Source organism: Pelodiscus sinensis, chromosome 6 (genome assembly GCF_049634645.1).
Source record: "Pelodiscus sinensis isolate JC-2024 chromosome 6, ASM4963464v1, whole genome shotgun sequence".
NCBI classification, from domain to species: domain Eukaryota; kingdom Metazoa; phylum Chordata; order Testudines; family Trionychidae; genus Pelodiscus; species Pelodiscus sinensis.
Window position 1 is genome coordinate 1,949,241 of NC_134716.1, and position 13,193 is coordinate 1,962,433.

Below are 13,193 nucleotides of genomic sequence, written 5' to 3' on the forward strand. Positions count from 1 at the left end.
TCCTGTGGTGGACCGGGCCGGGTCTGGGCACAGCTGAGGGTGTCCGCTCAGGGCGAATTGCTCATAACTCGGGGCTCCTTACAGCACCAGACTGGAGACCTTCCAAACAGGTCACAAACCAGTCACAACGAGTACTTCAGCTGCCAATCAGGCCAGCCAGAAGCCTCAAGAGCAAAACCCCTCTGAAACCCCAGCTCTTCCTGTGCCCCGATCAGCCCCGGGCCTGCACACAGGTGAGGGGTTTTAGAACCCAATCTCACCTGCCCTGAATGGGTTCTTCCAGTCCCAAGAAACCAGCCACAGGTCCCAGTCAATTTACATGCTGGATCTTTACCCACAAGACCACGCTGAGCCAATCCTTAGATTTTTAGAATCTAAAATCTAAAAGTTTATTACTAAAAGAAAGAAAAGCATGAGAGTAAGGTTTTTAAGGAGAATACATTACATGCATCGAATCTCCCAGTTCTCGATACAGGCTCTTAGCCGAGATGTTATAAATTGCTATCTTATAAGTCTCTGGCATTCATCCTATGTCAGGATGGGTCCCATGGCTCTTCCCGGCTCATTGTTCCCTGCAAAGAGTGCATCTGGGATCAGGAGCCGAACTGAAGACAAGATGGAGGGTGCCACATGGCACTTATATACCTCTCTTGGCATCTTCCTGGCCAGAGCAGGTCACACGGTCAAGCAAAGTATCTCTGTTTCACATGCTGGCAGTCATTCTGCCCTGGCTGGTTTGCAGGTATCAGTCACATTCCTGAGGTGTGTATTGGCACCTAGAGATTCACTGTCTCCTTGCTAATTAGCATAGCCACTGGCTGAATATTCTTTGCCTATTGCTCTGTCTCAGACAGAGAATTTTCCAGCATCAACACAGAGTACATATTTATAACTCCACACACAGATATTATACAAGTACATGAATAGCATATACAGAATCAGTAGAACATAAGCTTTCATGTGACACCTCACATGGCCCCCTTTGTATAGACTTTTGGGGCAAACACCCACCCCCCCATAGGTGCAACAGTGATCTTTAGAATCCAATAATGTGACAGTGCCACAGGACTACTCGTTTTTAAAGTTACAGACTAACACGGCAACCCCACTGAGACTGTTATAAACATTGTTTCTAATATAGCAATGCTGACTCTGAATTTCAGTCTAACACATTTTTGCAGTAATGTAATCTGACCTCTGTTTATGCGGGGGATGGAAAAGGAGTGTTTTTATAACCTACCAGTCATAAAACAATGAAACATTCATTATGGGTGTGTGCAGAGGAAAACTACTGCTAATGCAATGTCAAGCTTGTAAAATCAAACACTAAGAAGTGAGCAAACATCTCTACCGTGAAGGTATGCCCTGGTGATTTTATCTCTACCACAAAGCACATCCTGTCTCTCTTCCGGTAACAAATTATATGGCAGTTCACATTTAACAAGAGGAAAAGGAATAGACAATGCTGCATATATAACATGTGACCGACAATGTTACTAATGCAATTTCAGCTTGGGGAATTTCCTAACATTTAAGTACAAGTTCTCACTCAAATATCACCATCATATCAATTATATCATTTTCTTTTCTCTTCATCTACACTCAGTTTCCTCCTACAGTTTTTGGTTTATTTAGGAACAAATATGAGAAGTAAATAGAGACAGTTTTTAGAGGTACTCTCTTTGTTCGGGCTTTGTTTTACAAATGCTTGGTAGAGATCTTGAAGTTTCTGGTCTCTGTCAGTGGGATTAGAACAGATGCGGTTGTACCTAAGAGCTTGACTATAGACGATGGATTGTATGGTGTGTCCTGGATGGAAGCTGAAGGCATGCAGGTAAGTATAGCAGCCAGTGAGTTTTCTGTAGAGTGGTATTTAATTTTCCATTAGTGATTTGTACTGTGGTGTCCAGGAAATGGATCTCTTGTGTTGAATGGTCCAGGCTGAAATTGATGGTGGGGTGTAGGTTGTTAAAGTCTCTGTGGAATGTGTTCAGTGTCTCTTGGCCATGGGTCCAGATCATAAAGATGTCATCAATGTAGCGTAAGTAAAGGAGGGGTAAACGGGGATGGGATCTGAGGAAACGTTGTTGTAAGTCAGCCATAAAGATGTTAGTGTACTGTGGAGTCATGCGAGTATCCATGGCTGTGCCACTGATCTGGAGGTGTAAGTTGTCCCCAATTGGAAATAATTGTGGGTGAGATTGGCTGCGGTATCCACTGGGATAGTGTTTCTAATCGCTTGTAATCCATCTTCGTGTGGAATACTGGTGTAGAGAGCTTCTACATCTATGGTGGCAAGGATGGTGTTATCAGGGAGGTTATCGATGTTTTGTAGTTTTTTTCCTTTTGTTTTAGCAAGATCAGACTAACACTGATACCTCTCTATTACTACTCAAAAACAAGAAGTTATGCAGGCCCGGTCTACATTTAGACCACATCTATACTTACCAGTGGATCTACGCTCCAGAGGTCCATCTTCTGGCATTCAGTTAAGCAGATCTAGTATAGACCCACTAAATCAAATGCTGAGGGCAGCTCTAGCCAGCATCTGTAATCTTCACAGTCGTGAGGAGTAAGGGAAACCAACAGAAGTGTTTGCTCCCATTGGCCTCCAACAGTGAGGACGGCACCACGCTCAGTTTAAGGTAAGTCAACCATATTCTACATAGCTGGAGTTGCGTACTGTAAGCCAACCTTCCAGTCTAGTGTAGACCTGGCTTGAGAGTGCATTTGGGGCTAGAGTATCATAGCTACATCTGCCAGATGTGTGGAAAAAAACTAACCAACCTTACACTTCTCAGCACAGCAGCCATGCCAATCTAACCCCAGGGTAAACGTGCTGTCGATGGAGAAGTTGAGGTAGCTGCCATCGTTCAGGAAGGTGGTGTTCCCACACTAATGGGGAAAAACTCCTTCAGACATCATAGGCTGCATCCATAATACTGGGTTATGCAGCTATAGCTGCAGGGACCTAGCTATGCTAATGTGGTCTCTTTAGCATAGACATCCCCTTACAGTAGATCAGAGTAGATTATGTAGCTCTTCATATTATAACACTGTCTTTCAGGTTTTAGATGCTCGGAGTGGTGAAGTTGTTAACAATGGTGACCAAATTTTAAGTATCATTATTGGCACTGAAATTGTACCCTATCAAGTAAATGAGGTAGTTAACACCTCTGATCTCATTTCAGACTTTTTGCAAACATCTCTTCATCAGTTATGCCTAGGTCATATTTTCAAGATTTTCTTCACAACAGAACAGCTGGACATTTTTTCTAATTAATGCTAAGTTCCTGGGGAACAACTGAGAGGCCTATTTATGCTTCCCTGTCTAGTTCTTTATGCCAGTCCAACATGTATACCATCCACTCTGGGAAAGGTTAGTTAAAGGAGATAGCTGTAAGGCCAAAGAAAAGTGTTCTACTTTCCATGAGCTCTTTGCTAGGGAAAGATGATGGGCTGACAGGCACTGAAGTCTTTTCTTCACAGAACATCTACAGCATAAACTGATGATGCCTGTTTCCCCACAACGGGCCTTAACCCCTTCTAGGGTGATCACTTGTACCAGAGAAAGAGGTAGTTTAGTCTCCAGGCTCATGCAGTCTTGGGTCGCTCCAAGAACCCCAGCAGGGGCACCAATATACTTTCTATTCTGATGACTATTTTGAGTGCTGGGCTCCTGTTCTCAGTTGCTGTTCTGCATTTGATAGCCGTCACCTGCAGTTGGGCCGACAGCCATTAGAAAGTAACAACTTTTGGCCTAGCTGTTTTTCCACTGGTGACAAAGGTGAAAAACTCCTCACTCTACATTTCTACCTCAGTTCATCATCTAGTTCTCCTCTCTTCACATAGTCCGCATGTCCATTACAAGGACATACTTGGGGTTGGTGTGAAGAGCAAAGGAAATGGGTCTATCTAAAGGCACAAGCTCAGCTGCAGTCTGTGTTCAGGAACCGTTCAGGAACCGTTTCCTGCCTATTCCCCTGACAGAGAATGGCTCACCAAAGACAGGAGGAGGAAGCGGGGTCACAGCTTTGCCTTGCTCCACACTGGCTGGCAGCCCTGGCATAAAGGAGCACAGCACATCTAGGATCTGCCTCTGCATTGCACTATCCCCAGTGCAAGGCTATTCCCATAGGATACACTGGTGCTACAGACAAGTACTGTCCCATGCCTTAATACATACCTTCATACTGACTATTGCTACCCGGAGATTTGTTCCGCCTAGATCCACAGCCAAGGCACTCTGGGTTTCTAGAATATGGTCAATATCTTGTGAGATGCTCTCCTTTACAGGAGGGAAGCAGAACTTCTTCTGTAGTGGCTCTTTGAGGTCAATAGATTTGAGGAACTTCAGAATTCTTGGAACAGCATTACCATCCCCATATATTTTTGAGCTGTAACATAAAAAGCAACCATTCTAGAGCAAATAAAATAGTGATTCTGTAAAGCACGGATAAAAAAGGCCACAATATTTCACATCGCAAAGGTTATAACACATTATCAGCCATGACAATAATGCATTTAAAATCTCTGTAAATGCCACAGAACGGGTTAGATGCTTTAATGCTCTGGAGTGGATTCAGGGCTGTCCAGCTACAGATAGCAGAAGTGTGGAATTACCATCATTCTTTGCTCTCAGCTCTCATTTAACCATGTTCCATGAGGCTATAGCATTTTCTAAAAAAATTCTATATGCTCATACTGAACCCTAAACATCAAGTCATTGGCACTCATACAGCAAAGCTTTGGCGCAATCTCCCAACATTGTACAATAATTCTGAGATTCACAGACTGCTTTCCTTTTTATGTAGTAAGAGATCCAAGGCGATTATTTCTTCCTAGAGTGGTGAGTTACCTTAGAACAAATATAGTGAAGTCTATTTTCCACTCTGATTTTAACTAAGGGACTCTTCTCTTGTCCCCTGCAGTGCAGTGCGTGGATCTAGGTACTTACCAAGGATACTGTTTTCCAAACTGGAGATGCAAAGCTTGTAGTATTTTGTCCTGTGTATCAGCATCACGCACATGAAGAACATTTTCACCTAAATCATCAAAAATGCAATATGATTCTTGTGCATGCCAGCTATTTGATAAAAAATGTGTGTTCGGCGGGGGAGAGGGGAGAAGCGGTCTGAGATCAGGGAACAGAGTTTGAAATGAACAAGCAATTACTTTTGTGTCCTGGTAAAAAGGATTAAAGCCTAACACCTACTCAACAGGAACACAACCTATGTGCAACATAGTGCCCCTACTTCTGTATGTATCATCCTCTTATATGCTGGTGTTATGCTATGCTAACATTGCTCTGTTAGGTCCTGCTCCCACTGAGGTCAAGAGCAAAACTGTCATGGTATAATAGCCTACCTCTCAAGCACTTAGTGAACAGAATTCTTATTAACTACAGTGTGATTCCATATATAAGAACACAGAGATCAGGAAAGTAAACTGATATTTACATCATACCTAAGGCACCTGTATGATTGTGAAGAAAAACTACATATTTGCTTTTTATACCTGGTTGTGATGTGTGTGTATATATATATTTAAATTGCATGATGATACTAGAACAGATAGTTTTATGCCTCACATGTACTTGCACCCATAAAGAAAACACATACCATGGTTTATTTTTTGCTGGTGGTAGCCACTACATATATTTATTTTAACTAGACTATAGATAAACCCCTTTCCCTAAAAAGCATTGAAACAGAAGGCACAGATCAATGAAGCAATTAAGGTAGGTCAAAACTGCCCTCCTCTGATAATGTCCATTAAAAATAAAATGGACAAGCCTGTTAAACTCTGACTTTACCTTCTGTAGTGACAGTGTCACATAACCGGGCCCGACACCCAGGAAGTTCATTTAGAGAACTTAGCAGCAAACACATACCTGTTTCTCTTCCTATCTGACGGGTCCCCAGATTGATGACAGGGGTGCCAAATGCTCCCACTTCTCGAACACCACAGCTGCTGTTACCAATCACACAGCCAGCATGTGCCACTAACTGGATGAACTGCTCAAACGGAACATGCTTCACTGCTCGAAAATTGGGATGATGCTCAATGCCCTTCTTCCTCATCACTCGAACCATCTCTTTGCTTCCTATAGAAAAAGCCAACACTTGAGAACATGCTAAACAACAGTTGAATTTTCACTCTGGTTACAGAAGGGTAACTGTATACAGTTTTATGCCTCTGGGGCTAACAGACACACTGTGAAAGTAGTAGGGCTGATACTCTTACGACTGCCCCCACCAGCTCTGTGTACAAATTCCTAATCTCTCTTTGCTCACCCACCTCACCTATTCAGACAGGCCTCTTCCCAGCTGTGTCAATGAGCATAGTGTTACAATTGAGTGTCTGAGATCCAATGGGGAAAACACTTAAACATTTTAGAGCCAGCGGGTGAGCAGAATAACTTATCTGTCCCCCCAAAACTGTAATACTTTCCCTTTATCTTCCTCAGAATGTTGAAGGGTGAAGGTGATCCTGCAATCAACACACGGTTCCAGTGAGTTCAAAGAGGATAGCGACATCACTAAAGGCATGTCTACACAACAGAGCTGAAGTCAAATTAAGCTATGCAACTTCAGTTACATCAATTGTATAGCTTAAGTTGAAATAGCTTAATTCGGCTTTTGGCCTCTTCCTTCAACATCCCTTACTCCTTGTTGTCATATAAAAAGCCATATGGAGGCGTGCAGGGGTTAAATTTGTATTCCTCTAGGCCAGCCATGAGCCCTGCTGGTGAAAACACCAGGTATTCTTTATCAGACAGCCTTCATCAGACCCAATTCCCTATGCTTGCTAGCTGAGAGTATAGGTTAAATAACATGACCTCGGTTCTCAGTCCCATGGAAACGTTTAGAGTGGCACCGGGTCAACTCATGCACACTCAGTAAAACAGCTGAAGTGTAACATCACTGGGAGTTCCACCCCCCTGAGAGTCTCACCAGGAACCTAGACCTCAAAGGGTGCCCTGGGTCCCCCTACTGGAGCCACATCCACTATGGCCTGCTGTGAGGTGACCGGAACGGGACTCCCCTCAGACCTGAAGGGACGTAAGCATTTCCAAGTGCCTGTTGCTCTTTTATGCATTGCACTGCCTGTGCTTATTGGCGTATTACTTTGCAGTAGCTGTGTAACCATCTGGCAGTATTAAGCCTGTAATAGTAGTGATGTAGTGAGATTACTAAAAGCAATTATCCCTAATCAACTCTGTCTTGAAGCGAATCCACAACCCTCTTGGGTCCTGCCCCTGTGAGTTGACACTTGTGAAATGAGAGTTACCATGAGTCAGAGTAAAAAATCCTCCAGCTCGACTTTATTTCGAAATAAAGGCTTGTATTGCAGATACACACTGTTATTTAGAAATAACGTCAGTCATTCTGAAATAACGCTGTTGTGTAAACGTACCCTAAGCTACCTCTATGTGGGTAGATGAGGTAGCACAAGTGAAGATGCAGAGAAGGAAGAGGAAACTAGATGGGAGGGCTGAAATGAACAAGGATGGATGCAGATGGATTAAGAGGTCTATGAGGGTGCACCTACACTACAGGGCTTAACTCAAAATAAGCTACGCCAAATGCGTATCTTATTTTGAAATAGCTTATTTTGAAATAGGGAGTGTCTACACAGCACTGATTTCGAAATAGAGCACTCTTCCTCCCACTTCCCGTATTCCTCGTACAACGAGGGTTACAGGAGTCGGAATAAGAAGTCCTCCAGTTTGACAGCATGTTGACATTATTTTGAAATAACTGCCTGCTGTGTAGACACGGACTAAGCTATTTTGGAATAGCGCAAGTTATTTTGAAATAGTGTTGCAGTGGAGACATAACTTGAGTGAGACAGAGGGTAAAGTGACTTCACAGGGAGTTCTGAAAATCTAGAGGGTAATTCTTCCCCGGTCTTTAAAAAAAAAAAAACACTCCAAACCACTTATGAAAACCCTGTTTTACTCACCTGCATCAATATTTGGGAACAGAACTAGCGTCCTTTTGTTAAAGGACATGAGCGCATCCAGAGTTAGTTCAAACATCTTGATGGAATGTTTAATATCTGTGGTCACAGGATGCTGAAGAGCAACTATATAATCTCTTGGTTTTACATCTTCTCCTGTTTAAAGGAAACCCAAAAGAGACTGTTTTATTAGTAGGCTGGTGGTAGGAGGATGATTCTGAAGCCATTGAAATAAAATCCCCATAAAGTTTTAGACAGCCAATCTGGTTTGTAGCAAGAGTTCCAATACCATAAGAGATCACTAGGGAGTAACTGAAGAAGATGAATTTGAAGTTTACTGCTATTGTCTAAGGCCCCAGCACAGAGCCAACTGCAGTATTGGGTCCTAAAACTTTATAAGAGTATGCTGAGCACAGCCTGAGGCTCCTGGTTACAAAAGCATAAAGCTGAGGTGAAGCCAATTCAATTATTCTAGCTTTATACCACTGTAAATGAGAGCAGAATTTTGACCTTTAGGCTGTGATACAACAGAAAGCAGGCAGAGCTGACAGATTTTCATTGTGACCATGTATTCCTCTCAATCCATTAGTCTACTTAGGTTTTCTGACAGTCTTCTGGACCTCCAGGGACAGATTTGTCACCATTTACTTAAGGGATGAGAGAGTAGCTACTATAAATACTTCACTCGCTTATAAAAATTTATTAAACTATTGAACTATCAAAAAACATAGCTCCTGACTGACAGGATCTGAAGAATTTTCCTGTCAAACACCAACAAGATTTGCTGATTTATATGGAATGATCTGAAAGTAAATGGATGACATGCAAACACACATTTCTGAAATACATCATGCAATTGTATTGAACTGTGTAGGAGACATCATGTAAATTCCCTTGATTTTCTGCAAATTAGCTCCATGCATAATCTCTAAGAAAATTAGGTCAGACCTGCTCCCAGATGTCTGGTTGTAAAGAATATGAACAAGATTCTGAACCTCTGTGTATCAAAGGAATAGCTCTGAGTTCCAATTTATTTTGTAACAAAGAGCTCAGCAAATTTGACTCCTGCTTTTTGACTCAGCAGTAGAGTGTCAGATGCTAAAGACAATTTCTGACCACACTTTGTCACGTAGGGTTACTTTCTCCTGGTTACAAATAGAAGAATGGAAACTGTAGAAATGAAGGAGTTTCTTAAAGAAACCAAGACAGTCAAAATGTGATGGGATATTGATGGGATGTAATTCTGTTAAATATAATATGTGAAGCTGGTGTCCCTATTTCTCGGTCTTCCAGGCTACACACTAACTGGCCCTTTTATTAACCTTACCCTGGAAACAGACTATTGAGATAGAAGATCTGAAGGCTTGACATTGTTTTTCCTCCATTTGGAATATCACCAAGAGCTTTTGTTCTCAAAATAATATGCACATTTTCCTTAAGTGTGAAAGGCAGAGCACATGGTATTTTTCTTTCAAAAGAGCAAGGGAAAAAGACATGGAACAATTCTGCAACAGCATTCTACTGAAGACCATGATACCAAGGTTTTCAGCTTCATGTCTGTGTTTACTGGGTCTGCATATACTTCTGTAGTAGGAACTGGAGGACAGAATTTCACTTGTCAAAGCATGCTAAGATCCTCTCTCATCTTCATGGGAGCACCAACAAAAACTCATGTCAGCTTATTATAGAAATCAGATGAACTTTGAACAAAATGCAATACACACCTAGCCACATACGTATAATACTCATGTAGTCTTTATTTTTGGAGGAGAGAAGCTTGTCATATGAGGGACAGCCAGCCAGCAGGATGCGATCATGATCCTCGCACATAGCTATCAAATGCTGCTCTGCACTTCTTGTGCAACACACATGGAAATGAGCCAGTTTGGTTATGGCATGTCTGATTGAATCATCTATGGTCCCACTGACTTCCCCGCCTTCAATATGAAGAATCCGAATATTCATCAAGGCTGCAGATGTGGCCAGTGCCAGAGCATCAAATCTGTCCCCATGAACAATCATTATGTCAGGTTTCAGACGGTTGAGGACATCCGGTAGCTTTACTAACGCGAGGCCTACTGACTCCACCATGGCTGCCTCGTCTTCACCTCTCACTATGGTGTGCAACCTCGTGTGAATGTCAAAGTCATCTTGTTCGATCATACGGTAGGTATTACTGGAGAGAGAAGTGAAAGAAAAGAAATGCTCAAGCTGCAATGCCACTTGCTTTCACACTGATTCTGCTGTTGTAAGATACATCACAGAAGTATTTCATCACCGGTTTCCCTGTGAACTAACTTTGAGGATGCAGCTACATTCTCTCGCTTTGTGGGAGACACCTTTCAAATTGGTAATGATCCTTGTTCACTGAGACCAACATTTACCAACTAGGGTGCCTAAGGTAGTACTTGGTGCTATGCTTGGGCATCTGAATTGATGGGCCTGATTTGCAATGTACTTGAGCATATATAGCTTCCGCTGACTTAAGTGAGAATTGTGGCTGCTTAGCACCTCTGAAAACCAGGCCATTTTGATTTAGGTCCCTAACTTTCAGCAGCCTAGTTTGAAAGCACTGACCTGCTTTTGACAGCTTGCCATCAAAGTAGCACCTTGCAGATTATAAAAAACAAGTAATCCAAATTCAGGCTGGGTTTTCAGCACAAAGAAACCATATTTTTAAATAGTGTCTCTATAGCCATATAAAAACAAAGTTTAAATAAGGGAATGAAGGGAGAAAAGGAGTCACACAAAGGCTATAAGCATATGGGACTTCTAGGAATCTATTTTTTAATATTCTTACTAGACTTCACATATTTTAAAGCCTGTGTAATACCATAGGCCCAGAAAAAGCAAAGACTCCTTAACCATAAGCTATTTATTTCAAACTGCATAACATATTTTAATCGCCACCAGATATTTAGTTAGTACAACTCTGCCAAAGTCTTTTTTCTAATATACTTGTACCAAATTGTTATACAGGCTGAGCAGCAGAGAAAAATGTTGAGCTTCTTCCACAGAGTAGAGTCTGATAATGGGGGAGCTTGAAAGTAAGTTTAGTTAGGAGACTTCCCAATCATATCTCTGTAGTTTAAATTACACATGAAAGGCTTTCAGAGAGCTACCAAGCATCAGCTAGGATGCAAACCTGAGTATTGTATGCACACACCAGGGCAGAGGTGGGCAAAATAGAGCCCTCAGGCTGGACCTGGCTTGCCAAAGCACTGAACCTAGCCCACCACCATCCCACAGCCCAGGGGAGTATTGGGCAGGCTCCCTGCCTGCCACGCCCCCGCACACCACTCAAAGCAGCCAGCTCTGGGAGCCATTTGTTCTCTGCGCGCCACATGTCCCTGTGGGGAGAAAGGCCGTGTGCAGCCCCCATTCCCACTCCGGCAATGGAAACTGTGAGATTATGCTAGGGATGGGGGCAGTATGAGAAGCCTCCCTCCCCCAAAGGGGAGCATGGTGTGAAGAGACACACATGGTCCACACAGCTGGGCAGGGCACAGCAGACAGGGTGCCCTGTGAGCCGCTGACCAGGATCCACCAAAGGTAAATGCCTCTCAGCCAGAGCCTGTACCTGGCACCCCATCCTCTCCCTCCCTCCCAGCCCTCTGAACCCCCTGCTCCTGCACCCTCATCCCCAGCCCCAAGTCACAACTTCCTCCCAGAGCCAGACCTCTCCTCCAGGTCAGAATCCTCACCTGCACCCATACCACCTCCCAGACCCTGCACCCTCTCTTGCATACCCATCCCTTGTCCCAGGCCATAACCCTCTCCTCCACTCAAACTCCCTCCCAGACCTCACACCCACTCCTGCACCCCAATCCCCTACTCTGAGCTCCTTTCTGCACTCAACCTCAATCCCAGACCCTGACCCTGCTCCATTAATAGCATGGAAGAGTGCAGCCCTTAGCCACTTACCAAATTTTTGGAGTACCCTCCCCCTCCCCCAAATATTGCCCAGCCAGCTATACAGCTGTTTGCATTTTCCCCTTGTTTTTCCCCCACTGCTGTGCAACTGAAGAGCCACTACTGTCAATACAGTAATTCCAATTTACTGCCAAGTAGCTCCTCAGTCCTCTAGAGTAGGTGATGAATTATATTAAAACTAACTGTTCCTTTTCTGAGTCCAGGAACAAATGAAGACAGCTACAAGAGACACAGCAATGCCACACAGGGAGGGTTCATTTTATGTTGCTGAGATGACATGAACTAATAGCAGCTTACACCCACCATGGAAAGCTGTCATATTTCTGATATGCTGGAGTCACAAACACACTTGTCATCTATAACCGGGGTGAAGGACAAGAGGCAGGATAATAGGAAAAAAGACAGCTGCTCATGCGCAGTGTATCATGATGCATTTACATGCCATATTCATTATACCTGACCTTATAAATGCATCAGGCTCTCTGGCTACAATGAGAGATGCTCAAAGGGTTCTAATTCTTTTCCTTAAGAGAACTGATCCATTCCTCTCTCCATAGTGGAACGGAGTAAACTTCCAGGGAGGAGTTTGTCAGATTTAACACTCGGCAAATCCACTTATCCACTTGCATGTTGCAAGTTAAAACTCGTGGCTGGCAAGCGTGAGGGCAGAGCAACAGTCACATGCTCAGCCTCAGAGTTAGGAAAGGCAGAAAGCATTCTTCTGTGGAGCCCCAGAGAAGGGACAGAGGGAGCCAATCTTACAACCCCCAGCCCTTCTTACTATACTGCATGCAGGAGAAATCTTGGCCAGTGACCTCCCACAGGATGTGTTCAAGGCTGATACTATTCCAACAAAACATTTCCTCACTTTTAATCGTTTCAGCTGCATTATGTTCCCGGCTGCGTGCGCCTACTCTCTGCTCCCCACTGCACCCTCATTCACCAGCTTTGGACCAGACTCTGAATGACTTGCTCACTAGTGCCTAGCAATCAGCAGCAGCAATGGTGGCAGCTGCTGTCTCTCTCACAACTCCATGCCCAAAGTGCCTCTACACCCTTGAGAAGTGTGAAATGGTGACCCTATGAAGGGGAATCCATCAGAGACTTACTCTGCAGGCACAGCCTGCTGTTAACTGGCTGCTGCATCAGTCACAAGAGTCAGCAGGCTCAATACTCCTCCCATAGAAATCAAAGGCAGGGCTCTCATTGCTGATTTCCAAGGGAGTGTAAACAAGCCCACTGCTATTCCTGGGAGTATGTAGAAAAAAAATAAAGAAATAGTATTTTCAATTCAT

The 13,193-nt window shown here is 43.5% G+C and overlaps 1 protein-coding gene across 8 annotated transcripts in view; it reads right to left on the reverse strand.

Annotated features, from left to right (window-relative positions):
* Nucleotides 1-13,193, reverse strand: part of GNE (glucosamine (UDP-N-acetyl)-2-epimerase/N-acetylmannosamine kinase) — a 68,932-nt gene that overhangs the window by 19,474 nt on the left and 36,265 nt on the right. For all 8 annotated transcript variants that reach the window (XM_075931269.1, XM_075931268.1, XM_075931264.1 and 5 more), the window contains exons 3-7: nt 9,690-10,141; nt 7,969-8,121; nt 5,894-6,106; nt 4,958-5,045; nt 4,187-4,397 (exon numbers count right to left, since the gene is read on the reverse strand). In XM_075931269.1, coding sequence (XP_075787384.1) covers nt 4,187-4,397; nt 4,958-5,045; nt 5,894-6,106; nt 7,969-8,121; nt 9,690-10,141 — 1,117 coding nt within the window. The remainder of the gene's footprint in view (nt 1-4,186; nt 4,398-4,957; nt 5,046-5,893; nt 6,107-7,968; nt 8,122-9,689; nt 10,142-13,193) is intronic.